The sequence below is a fragment of the Schistocerca nitens genome, chromosome 2 (assembly GCF_023898315.1).
Source record: "Schistocerca nitens isolate TAMUIC-IGC-003100 chromosome 2, iqSchNite1.1, whole genome shotgun sequence".
In the NCBI taxonomy this organism is placed as follows: Eukaryota; Metazoa; Arthropoda; class Insecta; order Orthoptera; family Acrididae; genus Schistocerca; species Schistocerca nitens.
Window position 1 is genome coordinate 13,136,714 of NC_064615.1, and position 24,586 is coordinate 13,161,299.

The 24,586-nt window shown below is 42.6% G+C and overlaps 1 protein-coding gene across 1 annotated transcript in view; it reads right to left on the reverse strand.

Moving 5' to 3' along the window:
• Window positions 1–24,586, reverse strand: part of LOC126235676 (UDP-glucosyltransferase 2-like) — a 97,228-nt gene that overhangs the window by 72,462 nt on the left and 180 nt on the right. The window contains exons 2-3 of the mRNA XM_049944404.1: window positions 12,014–12,192; window positions 8,839–9,017 (exon numbers count right to left, since the gene is read on the reverse strand). Of these exons, the coding sequence (XP_049800361.1) occupies window positions 8,839–9,017; window positions 12,014–12,192 (358 nt within the window). The remainder of the gene's footprint in view (window positions 1–8,838; window positions 9,018–12,013; window positions 12,193–24,586) is intronic.

Genomic DNA, 24,586 nt, shown 5'->3' on the forward strand with positions numbered 1-24,586 from the left:
GCTCCCGTCGTGGTGACGTCCTATTCAGCGTGCTATTGGCTGACGTCGTCTCACAGCCCTCTCTGCTGTATCGTTCTTGATCTTCGTGTTGGTGCTTGTCGTTACCCCGGAACAGTATGTGCGCAGATTGTTTGTAAAGCTAAACCTATGTACAAAGATTTTGTTGCGCATAGGCTTTCTGCCAAAATATGCTGGTCACATGAGTTACCAAAACAGATTCATTGAATTGAACGCTGGCGCAAGTCGGAACAACGTTCGTTTCAAACGTTTACTTGCTGGTGAAATTTGGTAGACAGTTTGTTCATATGTAGAAGTTGTTGGGGAGTTTATTTTTGTATATCGTTGACGTCGGTTTGCAGTAGGGGTTTGTAGCATATACTGTATTCAAACATTATGAATCACCTCGAAGGGAACGATCTATTGATACGTAATCAGCATGGTTTCAGAAAACATCGTTCTTGTGTAACGCAGCTAGCTCTTATTCGCACGAAGTAATGGACGCTATCGACAGGGGATCTCAAGTTGATTCCGTATTTCTAGATTTCCGGAGAGCTTTTGACACCGTTCCTCACAAGCGACTTGTAATCAAGCTGCGGGCCTATGGGGTATCGTCTCAGTTGTGTGACTGGATTCGTGATTTCCTGTCAGAAAGGTCGCAGTTCGTAGTAATAGACGGCAAATCATCGAGTAAAACTGAAGTGATATCAGGTGTTCCCCAGGGAAGCGTCCTGGGACCTCTGCTGTTCCTGATCTATATAAATGACCTGGGTGACAATCTGAGCAGTTCTCTTTGACTGTTCGCAGATGTAATTTACCGTCTAGTAAGGTCATCCGAAGACCAGTATCAGTTGCAAAGCGATTTAGAAAAGATTGCTGAATGGTGTGGCAGGTGGCAGTTGACGTTAAATAACGAAAAGTGTGAAGTGATCCACACGAGTTCCAAAAGAAATCCGTTGGAATTCGATTACTCGATAAATAGCACGATTCTCAAGGTTGTCAATTCAACTAAGTACCTGGGTGTTAAAATTACGAACAACTTCAGTTGGAAAGACCACATAGATAATATTGTGGGGAAGGAGAGACAAAGGTTGCGTTTCATTGGCAGGACACTTAGAAGATGCAACAAGTCCACTAAAGAGACAGCTTACACTACACTCATTCGTCCTCTGTTAGAATATTGCTGCGCGCTGTGGGATCCTTACCAGGTGGGATTGACGGAGGACATCGAAAGGGTGCAAAAAAGGGCAGCTCGTTTTGTATTATCACGTAATAGGGGAGAGAGTGTGGCAGATATGATATGCGAATTGGGATGGAAGTCATTAAAGCAAAGACGTTTTTCGTCGCGGCGAGATCTATTTACGAAATTTCAGTCACCAACTTTCTCTTCCGAATGCGAAAATATTTTGTTGAGCCCAACCTACATAGGTAGGAATGATCATCAAAGTAAAATAAGAGAAATCAGAGCTCGAACAGAAAGGTTTAGGTGTTCGTTATTCCCGCGCGCTGTTCGGGAGTGGAATGGTAGAGAGATAGTATGATTCTGGTTCGATGAACCCTCTGCCAAGCACATAAATGTGAATTGCAGAGTAGCATGTAGATGTAGATGGTGTATTGAGGTTGGACAGAATTTTATAGTTCTTATTATATTGTGTTAGTATAATAAGCATTTAATTGGTTTTCTGTTGCATACGACATCCCATACCTCCAGAATTGGTACATAGTGGCTGCAGAAACTTTCTTCCCAGTTTAAAAACTTTCGCTGGCCATCACACTCCCCAGACATGAACATTATTGAGCATATGTGCGATGCCTTGCAACGTGCTGTTCAGAAGAGATCTCCACCCCATCGTACTCTTATGGATTAATGGAGAGCACTGTAGAAGTCGTGGTGTGAGTGCCCCCCAGCACTACTTCAGACATTAGTCGAACCCATACCACGTCGTGTCGCGGAACTTCTGCGTCTCGCGGGGGCCCTACACGACATTAGGCAAGTGTACCAGTTTCTTTAGTTTCATCAGTGTATGTTGTTCTGTGTAGTTTCCAGATACTTCCTTTCTTTCTTTCTTTATCGTCGCCTTTTCCCACGTCACGTAGGGTCTGTGTTGCTCTTCTGAATCCTTCTCCTCCGTAGTACTCTATCCATTGCCTCTTCCTTCTTCCATCCTTTCTCCCTTAGGATCCCGGATATCTTATCCTTCCACCTCATATTCTGTCTTTATCTACTTCTCGCTACTTCAATCTTTATATCTTCAACTCTGTTTCCGATACACTCTTCTCCTTTTCTCTGTAAGTGTCCGTACCGCCTTAGTCTGCTCTCTTGTGTCTTTTTCCCCATGGGTCCCACTTTCACAGCTCCTCTAACAATTTCATTTCTAATCCTGTCCTTCCTTGTTACCCCACACAACCACCTCAGCATCCTCATTTCCGCCACTTCCATCTTCCTTTCCTGGGCTACTGTGATTGGCCATGTCTCTGCCCCGTATATCATAGCTGGCCTTACAACCGACATGTACACTTTCCATTTCAACCCAATGCTCACCTTCTTGTCACACAACACTCCACTCATTTTCCTCCAGTTGTTCCACCCGCAATTTATTCAAAACAAATTTATGCGTGTTAAGATTATAATGCGAAATACGCACCGCACATACTGACCTTGCCAATAAACAGAATGACACACTACTATGTTTATTTGTTATATCTTGCCGATTACTTGTAGATGTCTTCGATAAGCTGTTTTAATTCATGGTGTTGCTCTCCGCTTAAGATGTTAACGAAGTCACAAAGAAGGTAATTTTATGTATTGGTAAATGATGTACTGTTATTTATGTGGAAATTTTGGTGTGGGTTGGGAGCTGGATTTCAATGGTGTGTGCTCAGTGACAACAAGGCGGGCCATGGACGCGTCTGGGGGCGGACCTGAGAGGGGGATTTCGGCTACCGCCTAGAGACAGCTCCCTGCACTGAGATGTGGCAACCCCTGATCCGTGGATGACCGCTCGTCGGCAGACAGGTCACCGGTTCCTGTCAAAAGATCGGGCGGACAGACGTGACGTCAATTGCCCCACTTAGCACACTACAGCTTTTCACATAGTGTTCGGTTTGCGCTCATACAGCGTAGATTGTAATTGGATCAGTAAAGAGTGAAACGTCACCTTGAAGAGGGGAGCACCGTAATCCTGCTGGCGTAGGGATATTAACTGTAATCAGAATAAATCAAAAGATACAGCACCGTGAAGTAAATTTTTTGTAGCTTTAAGTTAGCTAGTGTTTAGTAACTGTTGACCAAAGTACTGCCCAGATGATCCAACAAGCTACCGGCAGTGGCTCCTCAACGACTGTTCAGCGAACAGAGTAAGGGCCTTCGCAGCAGGCTCGTGGTTTGTCCACCCCTGCTAACTGCTGCTCATTGCCGACGAAGGCTGGAATTTGCAAACCAGTCCCTCAGTTGGAAGTCACAGCATGGAGACTGTTGGTCTTTTCAGATGAACCGCGTTTCATGCTGCATCGGACCCTGCAACAATCGTCGGAAGGGTCCAGGACAGAGGATGAAGCAGTTAGTTCTGCGGAGTGGTTTCGTGATATTCCCTGAGTGATCTCTTCATTCTGGAAGGCACCATAGGTCAACGTAAGTCCTTCTTCACAGGCAGTTCGTTTCTCCTGAGCACGATGGCATCTACCAGCAGGATAATGCAACGTGTCTGACAACTTTTAGTGTTGGCGCGTGCCTAGAAGAGCACCAGGATGAGGTTGCCTTAGTTGACTGATCACCAAACTCCCCCGTTAAGAACCTGTGGGGCCACTTCGATAGGGCCGTTTAAACCGCGGATCCTCCACCGAGAAATCTAGCACAGCTGACAATGGCACTTACGTCGGTATACCTCCACATCTCTTACGGCACACTTCCAGAACCTCATTCACACCCCTCCTGAGCGCCTCGCAGCAGTCCGCACTGGAAAAGGTTGTTACACAGGCTTTTGACACGTGGTCGTGTTAATGTGACGTGAGAGAATACGTTCAGATGTTTGGATGTTTGGTACCGCAATTAATTAATCCTTGACAACCATTATAACTAGATTTTTATTTAAAAATTGACATAAAATCTGACACTACACAAGCACTCATCCAGCAGGACGGTATGTACTGGCGGAGATCGATACACACTACATTTTACCTGTAGTTATTAAGATTTGTAATTTTTATTAGGTGCTTTATTAACTGCCTGTAAAATTGCGTTGTTTTGCCCAAAATTCGTGACCTGTTACAGGTATCTCAATTTTGAATAGTGCACTGCAGAGAAAAGTGTAGATCTGGTGATGAAGTCGTGCCATATCTGTAATTGGAATTTTTGACGGCTTGGAGAGTATTGAATGGTTACGAGATCTACAAGGGAGCTTTGCAGTTATTTAATCTTAAATAGTGGACGAACTATTACATGTAGATTTAAATTTAAAATATCGATGTAAACCATAATTTTGGCGCTCATGTAATGGTGCACTGAGGGTGTTACTTACGTATCAAAAGATGTAAGTTAAGCAGGTGAAACTACGAAACTAGTAAGTGACGTAGGTGTAGCATTTTCCGGGAAAGGGTGAATCCAGACTATAAAAGGGCGGTGGTCATCTTGCTCGAGGAAAACGTTCAGAATCATTTGGTTGAAGTCACATCCATGTGATTCTGCCACGTGTAGGAACACAGAAGTGTTTTGGGTCGTCGGTGGTTGGACAGCAGTATTTCGTGCAAATTCCCTGTGGACTAAGAATAATTCGGCACTAGTTAGAGCTATGATTATTTTCTTCTAGCGGATCGGCCGAGCTTGTGAATTTTTCTGCTGAAGTAGGATTGGGAGTCTGATTTTGCAAACTGAGGTTGGACTTTGACTCAGGCTGGCCTCTGAGAGACGTGGATTTTTTCTGCTACTAATCAACGCCTAGGTTGTAGCATTGTGTATCAATGTGTTAGATGGCACGAGATTTATCTTCATTTTGGCTAACGTTTACCTGTGAGCACAGCATTCATTTCACGAGCTGCTTTCAGTTACTTAATTTTATATAGCGAGTGTTCCCTAACCGCTTTACAGCGGTCTCGACTCACTATCTAACCACCGGCTGACTTCACCAGTCTTCGAATTACTGTGAATATTTTGAATACATTAAACATTATTAGGAAAAAACTATTATACAGCGGCTCGTTATTTATCGTAATTTGTACCTACGTACAGCATAGTTAACATTTGCATTGTTGATTAATTTCATCAGGGGAAACTTTATTCATTTTTTTTAAAGTTTAGAGCGTACTTAAGGGAAAAGCGACGAAATATTAACCCCGGTGAAGACAACAAGGTGTACCGTCCATATTTTCAATCCTTTTCGTCTCAAGAAGGAGCAGGACAGTGCATCACTATGTGATGACCAGCGCGGCCGTATGGTCGTAAGGACCGAAGGTGGTCATCTTGTGAATTCTGAAAATATGATTGCAAATTAACTATGTTGTTGTTGTTGTGGTCTTCAGTCCTGAGACTGGTTTGATGCAGCTCTCCATGCTACTCTATCCTGTGCAAGCTTCTTCATCTCCCAGTACCTACTGCAACCTACATCCTTCTGAATCTGCTTAGTGTATTCATCTCTTGGTCTCCCTCTACGATTTTTACCCTCCACGCTGCCCTCCAATGCTAAATTTGTGATCCCTTGATGCCTCAAAACATGTCCTACCAACCGATTCCTTCTTCTAGTCAAGTTGTGCCACAAACTTCTCTTCTCCCCAATCCTATTCAATACCTCCTCATTAGTTACGTGGTCTACCCACCTTATCTTCAGCATTCTTCTGTAGCACCACATTTCGAAAGCTTCTATTCTCTTCTTGTCCAAACTGGTTATCGTCCGTGTTTCACTTCCATACATGGCTACACTCCATACAAATACTTTCAGAAACGACTTCCTGACACTTAAATCTATACTCGATGTCAACAAATTTCTCTTCTTCAGAAACGATTTCCTTGCCATTGCCAGTCTACATTTTATATCCTCTCTACTTCGACCATCATCAGTTATTTTACTCCCTAAATAGAAAAACTCCTTTACTACTTTAAGTGTCTCATTTCCTAATCTAATCCCCTCAGCATCACCCGATTTAATTTCACTACATTCCATTATCCTCGTTTTGCTTTTGTTGATGTTCATCTTATATCCTCCTTTCAAGACACTGTCCATTCCGTTCAACTGCTCTTCCAAGTCCTTTGCTGTCTCTGACAGAATTACAATGTCATCGGCGAACCTCAAAGTTTTTACTTCTTCTCCATGAATTTTAATACCTACTCCGAATTTTTCTTTTGGTTCCTTTACTGCTTGCTCAATATACAGATTGAATAAAATCGGGCAGAGGCTACAACCCTGTCTCACTCCTTTCCCAACCACTGCTTCCCTTTCATGCCCCTCGACTCTTATAGCTGCTATCTGGTTTCTGAACAAATTGTAAATAGCCTTTCGCTCCCTGTATTTTACCCCTGCCACCTTCAGAATTTGAAAGAGAGTATTCCAGTTAACGTTGTCAAAAGCTTTCTCTAAGTCTACAAATGCTAGAAACGTAGGTTTGCCTTTTCTTAATCTTTCTTCTAAGATAAGTCGTAAGGTTAGTATCGCCTCACGTGTTCCAACATTTCTACGGAATCCAGTTCGGTAATGTTCACATCTGTCAACACCTGCTTTCTTTGGGATTGGAATTATTATATTCTTCTTGAAGTCTGTGGGTATTTCGCCTGTCTCATACATCTTGCTCACCAGTTGGTAGAGTTTTGTCAGGACTGGCTCTCCCAAGGCCGTCAGTAGTTCTAATGGAATGTTGTCTACTCCCGGGGCCTTGTTTCGACTCAGGTCTTTCAGTGCTCTGTCAAACTCTTCACGATCTTATCTCCCATTTCATCTTCATCTACATCCTCTTCCATTTCCATAATATTTTCCTCAAGTACATTGCCCTTGTATAAACCCTCTATATACTCCTTCCACCTTTCTGCGTTCCCTTCTCTGCTTAGAACTGGGTTGCCATCTGAGCTCTTGATATTCATACAAGTGGTTCTCTTCTCTCCAAAGGTCTCTTTAATTTTCCTGTAGGCAGTATCTATCTTACCCCTAGTGAGACAAGCCTCTACATCCTTACATTTGTCCTCCAGCCATCCCTGCCTAGCCATTTTGCACTTCCTGTCGATCTCAATTTGAGACGTTTGTATTCCTTTTTGCCTGCTTCATTTACTGCATTTTTATATTTTCTCCTTTCATCAATCAAATTCAATATTTCTTCTGTTACCCAAGGATTTCTATTAGCTCTCGTTTTTTTACCTACTTGATCCTCTGCTGCCTTCACTACTTCATCCCTCAGAGCTACCCATTCTTCTTCTACTGTATTTCTTTCCCCCATTCCTGTCAATTGTTCCCTTATGCTCTCCCTGAAACTCTCTACAACCTCTGGTTCTTTCAGTTTATCCACGTCCCATCTCCTTAAATTCCCACCTTTTTGCAGTTTCTTCAGTTTGTCTTCACATAATTTTCATCCGTAATTTGCTTTCGGTTTTATTTATTTATTCAACGGTTTCTGAGGGACCACTTGATGGTAAACTACTTGTTCATGGAAGGAGTTTGTATATAGTCTATGTGGTGTCACCGCCAGACACCACACTTGCTAGGTGGTAGCCTTTAAATCGGCCGCGGTCCGTTAGTATACGTCGGACCCGCGTGTCGCCAGTGTTAGTGATTGCAGACCGAGCACCGCCACACGGCAGGTCCAGTCTAGAGAGACTCCCTAGCACTCGCGCCAGTTGTACACCCGACTTTGCTACCGTTGGTTCACTGTCTACATACGCTCTCATTTGCAGAGACGACAGTTTAGCATAGCCTTCAGCTACGTCATTTGCTACGACCTAGCAAGGCGCCATATTCAGTTACTGTAATTACTTCAAGAATGTATTCTGAACAGATAATACTGTGAATAATGTACCGTCAAGAGCGACGTTCATCATTAATGGATTAAAGTTAAGTATCAAACTAATTACGTCCGTTTTCTGAATTCTCATTCCTTGTCATGTTCGAGACCTCACGTCAGTATAGTTCTTCCCTCCTCACGCCAGCCTGCGTGAGCTAAAACGCGTGCATTTCGGCCTCCACTCGTAACACGGTGTTGGCTCTTCAGCTAACACGGAAGTCTATAGAATGCCTCTTAGAAAATTTTCGTATAAAGGCATTAAATAAGTGATAAAACGCGAAAAACTGAGAAGGAATATAAGAATAAAAAACATGTTACGGAAAAAGCTCTATGTTACTTTGTCCGAGTAATGTACAGAATACAAGGAATGTATAGAGATTTTTATCTTCAAACTGCTGGAAGCCTATTGAAAATGAAACCTGCTATATAGAAGATATCGTTCTGTACAGTGCTTAAGCAGGGACTATACTAGTGCATATCGTTTTCCAGCCTAGTGTTTCGGATTTGTTTCTGAGTGAGTGAGCGACAACCCGAATTATGGAATATGCGTACAGGGATAGCATAGTTGGAAACTGGAGACCCTTCAACAACCTTCACGAAGTCTGACAATTGCCATCACAGATCAACTCGACTGCCCTTTCCTGGGCTAGAAATATTCTTGGTGCGCTCCATGAGTTGCTACAAAATATAACGTTATTACATATAATAGAGTGAAAGTAAGCAAACAGGTCTTCTCGTTCCAGTATCACAGACAGCGGAGATCGTTTTTATAGAGAAGATAATAGCACTCAGTTTTTGCACGAGATCTTGAAAGTGATTCTACCAAGAAAAAGATGTTTTAGCTCAAAATGTTTGGAAAAGACTTACCCGATAAAATCCTGTACCGCTGGCTGACTCAGTTGCACTCGAACCACGTCATAACATAGGTCCAAAATCAGGTTCAGTGTTTCCACAGGTGACATGTAAGCCCAGTCTACAAAATTAACCTCCTTGGAAACTTCGTAAGCCGGAGACAGGTCAATTTCCGTTAGATTCTCGTGAGCAAGCTGCAAAGAACATAAGCCTATGATTTCAGTTTCTATTTTTGTACACTGTTTAATCTAGAACGCAGAACGTTAATATTTTTTTATTTAACTACCCTGGTAGCGTCCTGCCCCTTACCCATTGATAATTGCCATTGTCTTTTAGGTAATGTAATTTAGAATGTTATGCTGTTAACTCACATTGTACACAGTGTGATCAAAAGTATCCGCACACCGGGCTGAAAATGACTTACAAGTTCGTGGCCCCCTATATCGGTAATGCTGGAATTCAATTTGGTGTTGGCCCCCTCTTAGTGTTTATGACAGCTTCCACTCTCGCAGGCATACGTCCAATCAGGTGCTGGAAGGTTTCTTGTGGAATGGCAGCTCATTCTCCACGGAATGCTGCACTGAGGAGAGGTATCGATGACGATCAGTAAGGCCTGGCACGAAGGCGGCGTTCCAAAACATCCCAAAGCATTCAGGTCAGTCCATTACAGGGATAACCACTCCGCCACAGGCCTTGCATTATGAACAGGTGCTCTATCATGTTGAAAGATGCAATCGCCATCCCAAAATTACTCATCAAGAGTGGGAAGTAAGAAGATGCTTAAAACACCAACGTTGGTCTGTGCCGTGATAGTAACACGTAAAACAACAATGGGTGCAAGCCCCCTTGATGGGAAACATTGCCACAGCATAACACCACCGCCTCCGAATTTTACTGTTGTCACTACACACACTGGCAGATGACGTTCACCGGCCATTCACCATACTCACACCCTGCCATCGGATCATCACATTGTGTACCGTGATTCGTCACTCCACACAACGTTTTTCCACTGTTCAGTCGTCCAATGTTTACGCTCCTTACACCAAGCTAGGCGTCGTTTGGCATTAACCGGCGTGATGTGTGGCTTATGAGCAGCCTCTCATAGTACTTGCAGTGTATCCTGATGCAGTATGGAAATCCTGTGTGATGGTCTGGATAGATGCCTGCCTGTTAGACATTACGACCCTGTTCAACAGTCGGTTGTCTCTGTCAGTCAACAGACGGGGTCGGCCTGTACGCTTTTGTGCCCTACGTGTCCCTTCACGTTTCCACTTCACTACCACATCGGAAACAGTGGACCTATGGATGTTTAGGAGTGTGGAAATGTCGCGTACAGACGTATGACACAAGTGACATTCGAAGTTCGTGAGTTCCGCGGAGTGCCCCAGTCTGCTCTCTCACGATGTCTAATATCTACTGAGTTCGCTGATGCACCTAATATGAAAAACGTATGTTTTTTGGGCTGTTCGGATAATTTTGATCACATTGTGTATCTTAATACACTACAGTTTTAAAGTATCCACAACGGTAGTTGAGTGCTCAGTGTGGCTTTTTCCTTGAGGGTCAGCGCCACTTGACTGAGAAGCAGCAGCTCCAGGTCACGAAAACTGACAAAGGGGCAGGAGAGCGGTGAGCTGAAACCCAGGCCGTCCATCTCTTCCTTCTCTTCCTCTATGTCCACCGCCACCGCCCCCTCTCTCTGTTCTCCGACCCTGCCACCCCTTCCCTACCATCTCATCCTGCTTCTCTCTCTCATCCCCTCGCCTTTCTCTGTGCATTTTCTCCTCCCTCCTCCCCCCCTCCCCCCACCCCCTCGTTTGTTCATCTCCTCCTACGACTTTATAATGGGTACTGCAGCGTGATGCGGCCGCAATGCAAGCAAGTCGGGTGGTTCAAATCCCGTCCAGCCATTCAGTTTGAGGTCTTTGCTATATCGATTAGGGCTACTGAAACAAGTGTCACACAAGATGTAATTTTTCTGGTAAATTCGGTGGTATAGGTGAATACTCTCCGAAAAAATGTGTCACTACCACAGTTAGTAGTAGAGAAGTATTACATAAAAACGTAGCGATTTATGCGTCAGTTTTACAATATGAACAGCAGAAACGTAGTAAGCGATAATTTTTTTTCCTTTAATCATTTTTTGGATGTCGTAGGAGAGAAATAGTTTCGTAAACGTTCTAAATTACGCGTAATGTTTGTTGATGGTCTCTGTCAAACGATGGATAACTCAAGCAAAGATATTCACTCATCGTGGGCTACTCTGGTTTTTCATCCCCACCCAACCCCTTTGATGGGTGGGTGGTTCGTACCCCCGCAGCGATTTTTTTCCAGAAAATAAATGTTATATGTACCTAGTCTCGTTAAATCGGTCCAGTGGTTAATGAGAAAATGTTGAGCTTATATGTGTAGACACTTACTTCATACGAAACCCATTTTCATAATTTTATCGGTTTCAGTGTGAAGCGAGAAAATGACTTGACTGACGGTATAGTTCATCCACTACCCCTCGCTAACTAGCCTTGCCTGCCGAACATAACAATGCCTGAAAGTCGTCCAGCTGCTGGTTTTGTACTACTTTTTCGGATTCATTGATGAAAGTTTGAAGAAAAGGAATGCTGGCAGTGTGTTGAACTGAATATGTAGTTAACGAAAGAAAAAAAAATGTGGACTACATTTTATATCGCAGAGATAAAACTATCGCAAATTTTATTTTTTCGAGTTAACTGATGTTAAAAATAGTCTGATAACCTACAATGAAGACAAAATTGTGAGAGAGATCACTACGCCCTGAAGAATATCTTCATTTGCTACTATAATAATTACTGTTTGCGAAGCCTGCGAGCCGGCCGCTGTGGCCGAGCGGTTGTAGGCTCTTCAGCCTGGAACCGCGTGACCACTACGGTCGCAGGTTCGAATCCTGCCTCGGGCATGGATGTGTGTGATGTCCTTAGGTTAGTTAGGTTTAAGTAGTTCTAAGTTCTAGGGGACTGATGACCACAGACGTTAAGTCCCATAGTGCTCAGAGCCATTTGAACCATTTTTTTTTATCTTGCTTGCACCCCCGTTTCATCGTACGTAACATGTTACTCAACAGAATTCGCAGGGCGAACGAGATGCCCCTCAGTATATCATTACAGTAGCTTACAATGCAGCTTTCTTAAAAGGAATTTCTGTGCAGACTTACCTTTAGAGGATTCGGAGTAAGAAAAGTTACCCCGTGGCCTCGTTGAAGTAAAGCCTGAGTTAGCGTATGAAACGGTTTCTGGTGACTTATGGCAGGCGATGGTGCGATGACCAGTATCTTGGAGGCAAAGGAGCTGTGCACCAATACCAGCACCAGGAGATACCAGAGAACCAAGGAATCTAAAAGAAATCGCAACTACATCTAAGGCGTGCGCACCCTAATAGTTACATATATAGTGCAGCTGAAATTTGCATAGCAAACAAGGTATGAAATTTCTTAATGCTACTCAAGTAAAACAGCGTTATCTCTCAATAGCTTGGTGGCAAGCGACTAAAATAATGAAAACGACAAAAACCTCGTTTATTTTGCTAACGAAACAGGTAAGATACTACAAATCGTCTACAACAATATCTGGTTAGTATGGGACTCCCTGTTCCTACTTCCATAACTATGCCGCAATACCTGAAATACTTTGAAGTGCATAACCTACTATATTCACTTTCGTACGGAGAGTAGGTCACTATTTAACATGTTGTAACTATATTTTTTCAGTCTACTTTGATGTGCGACTGGATTCGTGATTTCCTGTCAGGAAGGTCGCAGTTCGTAGTAATAGACGGCAAATCATCGAGTAAAACTGAAGTGATATCAGGTGTTCCCCAGGGAATCGTCCTGGGACCTCTGCTGTTCCTGATCTATATAAATGACCTGGGTGACAATCTGAGCAGTTCTCTTAGGTTGTTCGCAGATGATGATGTAATTTACCGTCTAGTAAGGTCATCCTAAGACCAGTATCAGTTGCAAAGCGATTTAGAAAAGATTGCTGTATGGTGCAGCAGGTGGCAGGTGACGCTAAATAACGAAAAGTGTGAGGTGATTCACATGAGTTACAAAACAAATCCGTTGGAATTCGATTACTCGATAAATAGTACAATTCACAAGGCTGTCAATTCAACTAAGTACTTGGGTGTTAAAATTACGAACAACTACAGTTGGAAAGACCACATAGATAATATTGTGGGGAAGGCGAGACAAAGGTTGCGTTTCATTGGCAGGGCACTTAGAAGATGCAACAAGTCCACTAAAGAGACAGCTTACACTACACTCGTTCGTCCTCTGTTAGAATATTGCTGCGCGGTGTGGGATCCTTACTAGGTGGGATTGACGGAGGACATCGAAACGGTGCAAGAAAGGGCAGCTCGTTTTGTATTATCACGTAATAGGGGAGAGAGTGTGTCAGATATGATACGCGAGTTGGGATGGGAGTCATTAAAGTAAAGACGTTTTTCGTCGCGGCGAGATCTATTTACGAAATTTCAGTCACCAACTTTCTCTTCCGAATGCGAAAATATTGTGTTGAGCCCAACCTACATTGGTAGGAATGATCATCAAAATAAAATAAGAGAAATCAGAGCTCGAACAGAAAGGTTTAGGTGTTCGTTATTCCCGCGCGCTGCTCGGGAGTGGAATGGTAGAGAGATAGTATGATTGTGGTTCGAAGAACCCTCTGACAAGCACTTAAATGTGAATTGTAGAGTAGTCATGTAGATGTAGATGTCATACATAACATCGCCCTGTGAGTGTATGTGTGTGTGTGTGTGTGTGTGTGTGTGTGTGTGTGTGTGTGCGTGCGTGCGTTTTTGTGTGTGTGTAACAGAAATTTTGGTTGATGATTGTAAATTTGCGAATGTACAATAAATATACTGAAATATGTCAGTACATTAAAAGCTTCTTGACGCAAAAAAGTTCCAAGTAAATTTGTGGTTTTATAATAAATGTACTGAAATTTGTAAGTGCACTAAAGGCTTAATGAGGGGGAAAAGGTTCCAAACCTCGCCTTTTACAACGTATACCGTGATTATTCGCAGTGCATAATGTTTCTGAGATTCCTAGTCATGTGTTACCGCTCCACACAGCTCGGGAGATAACGACTCATATTTGTCACAACGATAAGATACTCCAGAACAGGGGTCGCCGAGATTTCCGCCGGCGGCCCAGGCTGTGGCCCGAGTGACAAGACGGTCGGCCTCACTTCACATTTCCATCACCTCCACGCCTCTCTGTCTCAGCGCTTGGAGGGGGAAGAGGGGAAAATAATAAATGCGCCATATTTAACTGGCAGTGCAGTTGCGCTGTATACTACATGGTTTTATATTCCATATTTCTCAATACCACAGATTACCAACAAAACATGTTTTCAGTATTAATTAATCATTTTTGGCACGCTGATGACGGAATATAATTTTAGTTGGTACATATTTACATATGGCTGCCACGTGATGTTGACTTCTTTACTTTCATGGTCGAAAATATTTCTGTTACACTAATGTACCGATGGATATGTTGTGACACTTTTGTAACCTCATTATGGAGAAAAATATACCTGAGGAAATCGATGCGCAGGTCCTGGACAGTTGTAACGTAAAAATATTCCTCATTAAAACTGGAATTAGCACGCAGGTCAATACGCTACATCGGCACATGCACAGACGCGCTTTCGATTGAAGCGGGAAACGGTATTGAAAACAGCTGTGAGACTGGCACTGTCCTCAAAACCTTTACAAAACTATCCTTGCAATTCTTGCAAGGCCTCATTGAATTCTTCAGACCTCACGCTTTCTTTAACGTCAGTGAGCTTAGGGAACTGGACTGTCTTTCTCAGAATGCGTCCCTTCTGCAACGCGATTCTCTTTTTTAATGCATCCCCATTAAATCAGAAAGAAGTTACCTTATAATGTCTGTGCGCTTTGTACATTCAAGTCCACTAAAAATGCGAAATCTCCAGTGCATTCCGGATGTTCCAATTTTCGTTCCTGCACTCCTTTTTCCTTCATAAATTTAACAATAGCGAATTTTAAATCCAAAAATGGTTCGAGGCATGCTCCTTGCTTGAACCGACGTAATTTGCAGTAATGTACGAGATGTACATACTTTTCACTCATTTTCTCTGCCAACTGTTGCAGCTCACAATGGAATACTGTGTGTGACTTAAATAATTTTACTGTTTGTACCACTAATTTCTTCAAGTGTTCCATGCCTGAAAATTTAGCATAAAGTGCTTTTTGATGTACAGAGAAGAGAAACCGATCTGTCAGTCGTTGCAGTTTTTTGCTGTTTCATTGTCATCTTAATATTTAAATTCCTTTTGTATGGTACTGTAAAGTAGTTTCATAGCAAATAAACTGTACCCGTAACTTTCGCGAATTGAGAATTTTCATCCTTGTTCGTCTGTCGTTCCCATTCAGTTTTAGGGATTGTGTCGATATATTGCTAAACTGCCTCTTTTTATGCAAACAGCCACACTGGACCTGCGCACGTGCATCAGCCACGAACAAATAGCGAAACGTAAAGAACGCTGACACTACGAGTCTACATTACTCAGAGAGTTGTGCTGAATGGAAAATGCTAAGTGAAACATCGCCATGTTTTTGGGTGCTTCCCAGAAGGACCGAGCAAAGCCGATCGACAGGCCGGAATTTTTCTCGCACGTGGCCCACATACGCTGCACGCGTAAAGTTTGACATGCCGTGCGTGGCTGCCCGTAACCTAGAACATTTGCCCAGCCACGGTGACATGGCAGGGAGCGTGGGAGTGGGGAGTTAATGGTGGTAGTGGTTCTAATAGCCAAATATGATTTCATCAGTCATTAATGAAAGACCAAATCTAGACATTAAACATAATTCTAAGAAAAATTTCATAGTTTGATCTCAAAGTACACTTTATCACAATCGGTCATAAGACAAGAAAAGTTAACAATACAGTGTCAAGATGAAATATAATTAATGAAATTTAACTAGCACAAAATGAATATTTGACCATGGAAGTGATAGCAAAGTGGGTGTGTCTGCGAAGTCCCATGCACATTATACAGAAAGTACAACGAAAATCAGATGCCCATACTATTTAAGCACATTGATTCAGCAAAGATCACGATACTGTACGCAAAGGATCGATGTGAAACCAAAGACTGTCATGCAAATCTTCAATTAGTGCAACTAGGCAACCGGTTATACTTCCTTCTTCTGAATCATGACTAGCATTTACAATAAATCACCAAATTCGTTAAGTAAAGTTCACATGAAAACATTACTTAATTAAAATATATATAAGTCACGTACATCGGTTAGATTAACTTAAGTGCAACTGGTGCGTTAAACCGTACAGGATCGAGTGGTGATATACACTCCTGGAAATTGAAATAAGAACACCGTGAATTCATTGTCCCAGGAAGGGGAAACTTTATTGACACATTCCTGGGGTCATATACATCACATGATCACACTGACAGAACCACAGGCACATAGACACAGGCAACAGAGCATGCACAATGTCGGCACTAGTACCTTTCGCAGCAATGCAGGCTGCTATTCTCCCATGGAGACGATCGTAGAGATGCTGGATGTAGTCCTGTGGAACGGCTTGCCATGCCATTTCCACCTGGCGCCTCAGTTGGACCAGCGTTCGTGCTCGACGTGCAGACCGCGTGAGACGACGCTTCATCCAGTCCCAAACATGCTCAATGGGGGACAGATCCGGAGATCTTGCTGGCCAGGGTAGTTGACTTACACCTTCTAGAGCACGTTGGGTGGCACGGGATACATGCGGACGTGCATTGTCCTGTTGGAACAGCAAGTTCCCTTGCCGGTCTAGGAATGATAGAACGATGGGTTCGATGACGGTTTGGATGTACCGTGCACTATTCAGTGTCCCCCCGACGATCACCAGTGGTGTACGGCCAGTGTAGGAGATCGCTCCCCACACCATGATGCCGGGTGTTGGCCCTGTGTGCCTCGGTCGTATGCAGTCCTGATTGTGGCGCTCACCTGCACGGCGCCAAACACGCATACGACCATCATTGGCACCAAGGCAGAAGCGACTCTCATCGCTGAAGACGACACGTCTCCATTCGTCCGTCCATTCACGCCTGTCGCGACACCACTGGAGGCGGGCTGCACGATGTTGGGGCGTGAGCGGAAGACGGCCTACCGGTGTGCGGGACCGTAACCCAGCTTCATGGAGACGGTTGCGAATGGTCCTCGCCGATACCCCAGGAGCAACAGTGTCCCTAATTTGCTGGGAAGTGGTGGTGCGGTCCCCCACGGCACTGCGTAGGATCCTACGGTCTTGGCGTGCATCCGTGCGTCGCTGCGGTCCGGTCCCAGGTCGACGGGCACGTGCACCTTCCGCCGACCACTGGCGACAACATCGATGTACTGTGGAGACCTCACGCCCCACGTGTTGAGCAATTCGGCGGTACGTCCACCCGGCCTCCCGCATGCCCACTATACGCCCTCGCTCAAAGTCCGTCAACTGCACATACGGTTCACGTCCACGCTGTCGCGGCATGCTACCAGTGTTAAAGACTGCGATGGAGCTCCGTATGCCACGGCAAACTGGCTGACACTGACGGCGGCGGTGCACAAATGCTGCGCAGCTAGCGCCATTCGACGGCCAACACCGCGGTTCCTGGTGTGTCCGCTGTGCCGTGCGTGTGATCATTGCTTGTACAGCCCTCTCGCAGTGTCCGGAGCAAGTATGGTGGGTCTGACACACCGGTGTCAATGTGTTCTTTTTTCCATTTCCAGGAGTGTATTTACAACCAGACAAGATATTCTACACAATAAATATCCAACACGACACTCTGCATAAAAGAACATACATGAGATGTATATCAATTAGCTTAACACACATCAAAGTCTTCACACAGTCTTGGCAACTGCTACACTAGACCTTGCAGAATCGAACGCCAACCTGAGATGGATAGCGTTACTCATGTGGAACCATCTGATTGACAGCCACAGCGTTATCAGCACAGTAAATATTTAACGTTAATGAAACAGCGAGACGTTTGAACTGGACAAACATGACATCAAACACATCAGAAAAAAATCACATTGTACGATCCACAATGCGCCACAAAACAACATTGCTCACACTATGGTTGACCTCTTACAGTTTCAGCTGAGCATCGTGCCAGTCTGATGCTGTCCCTTTAAGTTCCACAATAACAGGAACGTGACAGGTGTAGTATGTACATGGGCGCCTTATTCCATACACAGCAGCAAGAAACCTGCAACTCGACATGTTGCATTCGTTGCACGTGAGTCTACAGCATCGATTCGGTCATTGCTTTTGGTACATGCCAGCGAAGAAATGACAGGCAGATATACTGTATTCAATGCCGGGTACGCTACAACATCCGTAAGGGCGTCGTACTGCACCCGCCACACTGAAAAATGGCAGACAAGGTAACAATCCGCACGACTCAGGTCTGCCACTCACGGTCGAAGCCACAACTCCCACACACAAACTGAGTGCTACACGAGGCACTCCATTCCACCATGTCTTCTCATCCTCATTCGTAGGTCGACCTCACCCTGAGAGCCTGTACCACACAACGCTGCTGCACTTCCACGTTAGCCGCGAACAACAAGCCCCTGAGTGCATCTGTCGAATGTCTTTGTAGTCTCGATATCCAGAGATATGCTGGCACAGTTGCCTAGCCACATTAAACCTGAACGTGGGTGGCCAAAGAACTGCAACGTAACAGTCCGACAAGTAGACGGATCTTGTCAAGAAGTACCACTCGCACGAAAGGGTGGGAGACACCAACGAAGAACAGATGCACAAGAACTCCGCAACTAAAAGTGCAAGGACTAACGAAGGCTCATTCTTCCTCACAGAATTTAAAACCGTAAAATATAATCAACACCAAAATATGTTGTGCCACACAGCACCACAACTCGACGAAGATGGACACTAACCTAACCAAGCTCAAGCCAGACTCTTATAATGACAGTTAAAACGGTCTGATATTTTAATTACTGTTCGCCCCCATTTACAACCGTGCTTAGCTACCACCGAAGTGACAGGGAGGTGGTGGGGCGACTGATAAGCATACAATATAAAATTTATTAACATTATGAATCAGCAAATAATCAAATAGTAAATGTAGAAACTCATATCGTTCTCGAGAAAGTGTCTAGGAAAGCAAAATAAATACATTAAAAATTCATTAGAAACAGCCTTGACTCCGGTAAAATATGTATTTGCGATGGTAACCTACCATGATGGTGGCTCCACGAACGTCAGTATTCTGCAGAACATTAGGAAGTGTTTACCTATTTAACATTAATTATGTAACAATTTGTACAGAGAAGTTATTTCTCCGTTTCGGCTGAACTGCCGTTGTCAATACAGCCAGCGCAACTTTTCTTGTGCAACACTTAGAACGTATAAATCAATGTGAATTTTGAAAACTATTGAGCAATCTGTACACAAAATGATAGTCGGAATGGTAGTTGTGACATGAAACGTCTATCAAAAGATTATGGCTGCAGTGAATAGACCGTGTTAGTCAAGATCAGTTTGTTAATATAATCTAACGTGAAGTGACACAGTGAACTAATCTTTATAAAACAAATTTCATTACAGAGTTCATTATTACACTTACACTCTGCCGCCAAGTAAGTCTGATTTCATTGCATGATTTAAATAGTTGGACAGTGAGAAAAGTCTGCGTTTGAGTCTAAAATTGGATAAATATGGAAGTACTGTTATTGTTCGGAAATAACTGATTATGTTCCAGAGTTCCCCAATGTCATTTATCGTTACATGAAGTCTGCCACGTAATGTTTAGTTCTGTAAATACGAAATCTAATTGAAATCTTCCCTTACCACCCAGCCTTTTCCAAGTATACCTCTTCCTCTTGTGATTCTTGAACGGAGTATTGGCTGTTACTAGCTGAAATTTATTACAGAACTCAATTAGTCTTCCTCCTCTCTCATTCCTTGTCCCAACCCCATATTCTCCTGTAACCTTTCCTTCTGCTCCTACCACTACAACTGCATTCCTGTCTCCCATCAAACCTTTCCTTCTGCTCCTACTACTACAACTGCATTCCTGTCCCCCATCATTTTCATCTCCCTTTACGTATTACATTACCTGTTGAATATCCTCATACACTTCCTTTATCTCTTCTTCTTCAGCTTGTGACGTCGTCATATATACCTGAACTATCGTTGTCGATATTTATGTGGTGGCGATTCTGGTAAGAGCAACCCTGTCACTGAACTGCTCACAATAACACACTCTTTGTCCTACCTTCCTATTCATAAGGAATCCTACACCATTTTATGCTGCTTTTCATATCACCCTATACTCATGTCACCAGAGCCGGCCGCGGTGGCTGAGCGTTTCTAGGCGCTCCAGTCTCGAACCGCGCGACCGCTACGGCATGGATGTACGTGATGTCCTTAGGTTAGTTAGGTTTAAGTAGTTCTAAGTTCTAGGGGACTGATGACCTGAGATGTTAAGTCCCATAGTGCTCAGAGCCATTTGAACCATTTTTTTTTTCATGTGACCAGAAATCCTTGTTTTCTTTCAATTTCACCTCACTGCCGTATCTACATCGCGCCTTTACATTTCGCCTTTCAGATTTTATAGCTTCATTACGACGTTCATGCCCCGACTCGTAGAAAGTTATTCCTCCATTGATTATTCAGTCTTTTTCTCATGTTCACCTCCTCCTTGGCAACCCCTCCCGAATACGGAACGCCACGCTGGATCCCAACGGCCTCGTGTCACTAGCAGTCGAGATGACAGGCATCTTATCTGCATGGCTGTAACGGATCGTGTAGCCACGTCTCGATCCCTGAGTCAGCAGATGGGGACGTTTGCAAGACAAGAACGAACAGGTGTGAGTGACAGACAAAGACGTGATATACAATATTTACAAGAACCAAGAGGGAACAATAAGGCCGGAAGACCAGGAATGGAGTGCTCATAGCATAACTGAGCTAGTTTCACCATCTTGGATTTCTAAAATGTTTACTTTTTTAAAAACTTCCTCCCTGACACCATGCAGAATTTTTTAAATATCCCTCCATCCGCCATCTTAATACCACGTATTCCGAATCAGTGATGACGTAATTGCGCTTGACATGTAGGCAACCTAAAAAGGCGTTAGCTTATTTCAAGGTCATTTGTGTGCAATGACTTCGCTTTCTACTAAGGATGTTGAGTGCAAGTACTGCTCTGAGATAAAGAGTTTTATGCAAGAGGGCAATATTCCTGGGAGCCTGTATCAAAGTAATCAGAAAACTGATAGCGAAAAACATTGCAGTCCTATTACATTCTGTCATTCATTACAGCTGCTTACCTACACAAACAGCAATCAATATTATGCCACAAGCATAACGAAGATGATTAAGGTAAATTTCATTAACAAACGTTGCTTCACTGATTACTCTGTTTAAGGATCTGAGTGCTTCCTCTAGGGCTGGTAAGAAAATTTTGAGTTCTGGGAACTCCGTACCCATTTTCTCTTCCAGTTTTAATATCAACACTATCATCACTATGTTATTATGGGACGAACCAATGCCATGTTTCTCATGTGCTCTTGATGGATGTTTTGTTTACTATATGATTCCCAGATAAAATTATACTTCCAGCTCATTGCTCTAATCCATTATTTTGTTTGCCACTTGCAATTGTAATACTGGGAAATACCTGCTTAAAATTATAACTTATTTCATTAACTGGTTAAAACCCAACTAATTTTTAATTACATTTAGGAAAAATTAATTATTTTCGTCATCATTTTCTTCATCTCAGAGTAACATTTAAATCCAGTTTTCTAAATTAATTGTTAAGGTCTATATTTTTCACTAAAAGAAATTGCTTTCTGAACTTGAAGCCCATGTTTGGTTTTCAAGATATACTTTTAGCGAAGAACACCCTTTTTATTTGCGATGGTCTGCTTCTTGTTTCACCATTTCTTCGTTCATCATGCATTTTTCTTCCAATGCAAAGTCAAGCCACCTCACCTGCTGCTTTGAAATCAATTGTGGTCTGCTTCAGTACTATGTATAGCTCAATGTTGCTCCAAATTTCATCCATAAATGGAAATTTGTAACCATATAAACCACGTATGCAACACCAACGGGACGACAGATGGGAAACGTATAAACTCAGAACAAGTAACAGCCGACAAAGTCATGATATCATATTCTTTTGATATGTATCGTTCTCCGATATATGTTCTTTATTATCGAAATATCTTCCCAACACCTTTTAGCATCTTCGGGTTCATTGCCTTAGAACTGTACTGCACTTTATTCGATATACGTGGAATATGTTAGCTTCCTCATAAATTGTAGCAAGATTAAATAACAGATTTGCAAGCCATGAGAAAAAATTGAAATATGTCAATATGTAACGGCTATTATTTCACAACAGAGTTACAAAGCGTGGTAGTAGTTCATTAGTGTGTTTTCTGTTATCTATACAGCATCACAAATAATTCATCGACTTCACGCAATATTAATTTGTGGAGGTCCTTCGTTCTCGTGGACGAGAGTCCTTCCTCATGGCTGGTGAGAAAATTTTGATTATCCTCATGGACACAATCTGAAAAACGTATTTCAACAGCTAACGGATGAACGAGGAACGAAAATATGTTTGTTATAAAAATATTTATTTTAACACACTTTAATTTTATTGCATGAAAAAAAAATTATGATATTTCCAAAGTTACCCGAATAAAGTTAAAGGAACTTGAAAAAATTCTTAATTCACGTAGTGTTTAATCAGATTAGAGGTCTATTTAAATGATTTTATAGAACGAGCTCAGCTGATTTTCGAACTAGTTGTATCCAGATTTCCCATTTAAAATACTGCATAAATATATCAGGACTTAGTATCGCTAATCCATTGTTTTGGACACACTTTGTAACGTGCGCGTAGGGCACACAATACTCATTAAAGCCTGTACTAAGTGAGCGGGGTTCACCTTACGAGACAGGATTTTCGTATAGGTATTGACCGTGTGTACCTGAATGGTGGCAAATCAGACTTACACCCACTCTGTAATAACAATGATCCGTCAAGTAAGTTCAAAATGCAACTACACGTCAGGATGGACCAAAGCAACACTGAAGATGCTACCAATTTAATAATAATACGGTCGCCAGCATAATTAGGCATTAACTGAGTTTCTTCCCTGTACAAGTTGGTAGATATTCATGCAAAACAACGAGTAGTAACACTGCATAATATAGCAGAATTTTATAACCAGAAAATCTATTGAACTGATAGTTTCACGTTCAGTACTGATATGGAAAAACCATGAATACATAACACTACACTATAATGTATACTACAAAACTTCGTACTGTCTATTAATCTGATTAAAATCGGGCATAGGTTACCCTAGAAATAGCACTTTCGAGCCACACACAAAAACGTCAATTTTGATAAAGATAAAACACTGATAAATTTTGACTTATATATTGACTTTAACTTTTGCTGGTCAAACCAATTTAGAACACTTCAGAATTCAAATGAATGAAAAGAGGGGGGGGGGGGGGGCGGACCTGAAACTGTTATGATCACTATATTAAAAAAATTGATTGCTGAAATTATCATGCGTTCAAGAATTCCAGTATATGAGTTACTACTCTTTTCATCTTATTTACTTCTCATTTAAATACCTATATATCTGTCTCGAAATAATTAAACTTCATTACTATATCAATATTAAAGTTATCTTTCAACTTCGTTAGACCTTCGTTGTTCATTTACTGGTTCATTAACAAAACAGTTCTTTAAACACCATTCTAACATAGCTAGGTCTGCAAGTAATTATTATTAACACAAAATTTAATTTTTCATTTCGGGGCACTCGGATTGCACAACACTTGGAAAGGACTCTGTCTAAGTTAGTTGTGAGGATAATTAAATGAGGGAAAAGTTCTGGTAAAATTTAGGTTATTATTGAACAGTTCACTATATGGTCCATACGAATATAGTACTACAAGTTTCAACCTGCTTCTATCGATGCGGCGGTTGGCGGGCGGCGAGATGACGAGGCACAGAGCACACATACAACCATAGCTATGGCTCTTGACCGATCGGCACTTTAATTCTTCTTAGCGTCACAATACTTTTCATTTAGTGCCTATGGAATTTTGCCATGCTGTGTGGGCGTTGGAACAGCATACCCGAGGCTCAGTGAAACTACGTCTTCCAGGAGAGCCTCCTCGCTCCAGAAGGTGTTGCTCAAACCAATGCCAAACTCCAACTACTACTGCTGAGCCCGTTGTGCCGTGCAGCGCCCGCGTGCATTTCCCCGCGCTCGCCTGCCATCCACCTTTTACCGCTCACTGACAGACAGGGTATTCACCCGAGGTTTTGCATTCTACATATCCTAACACACTGCCTACGTATGGACCAGACGCACAGTTACAATTTTAAACGTTTTACAACAGTCTCAACATTTGTTACATTTCAATTCTATTACAACATTGCTTGACATTTGACATAAACATTAATCTTCACATTGAAACTCGTTTACAGTTTTCTTGACACAATGGCATGAAACAAAAAAAAAAGGAAATGAAATCAGAACATCAATTACACAAGTTTAACGAAAAATCAGATGGAAAAAATGTTATTTTTATGTACAATAGTACAACGTCGTTGTTGTTAGAACTTCACGCCATCGTAACCTTACTGAAAACATATTCTGAAGTTTTTCGTATTACTCTTAAAGTAAACTGCGTGTTTTCTAT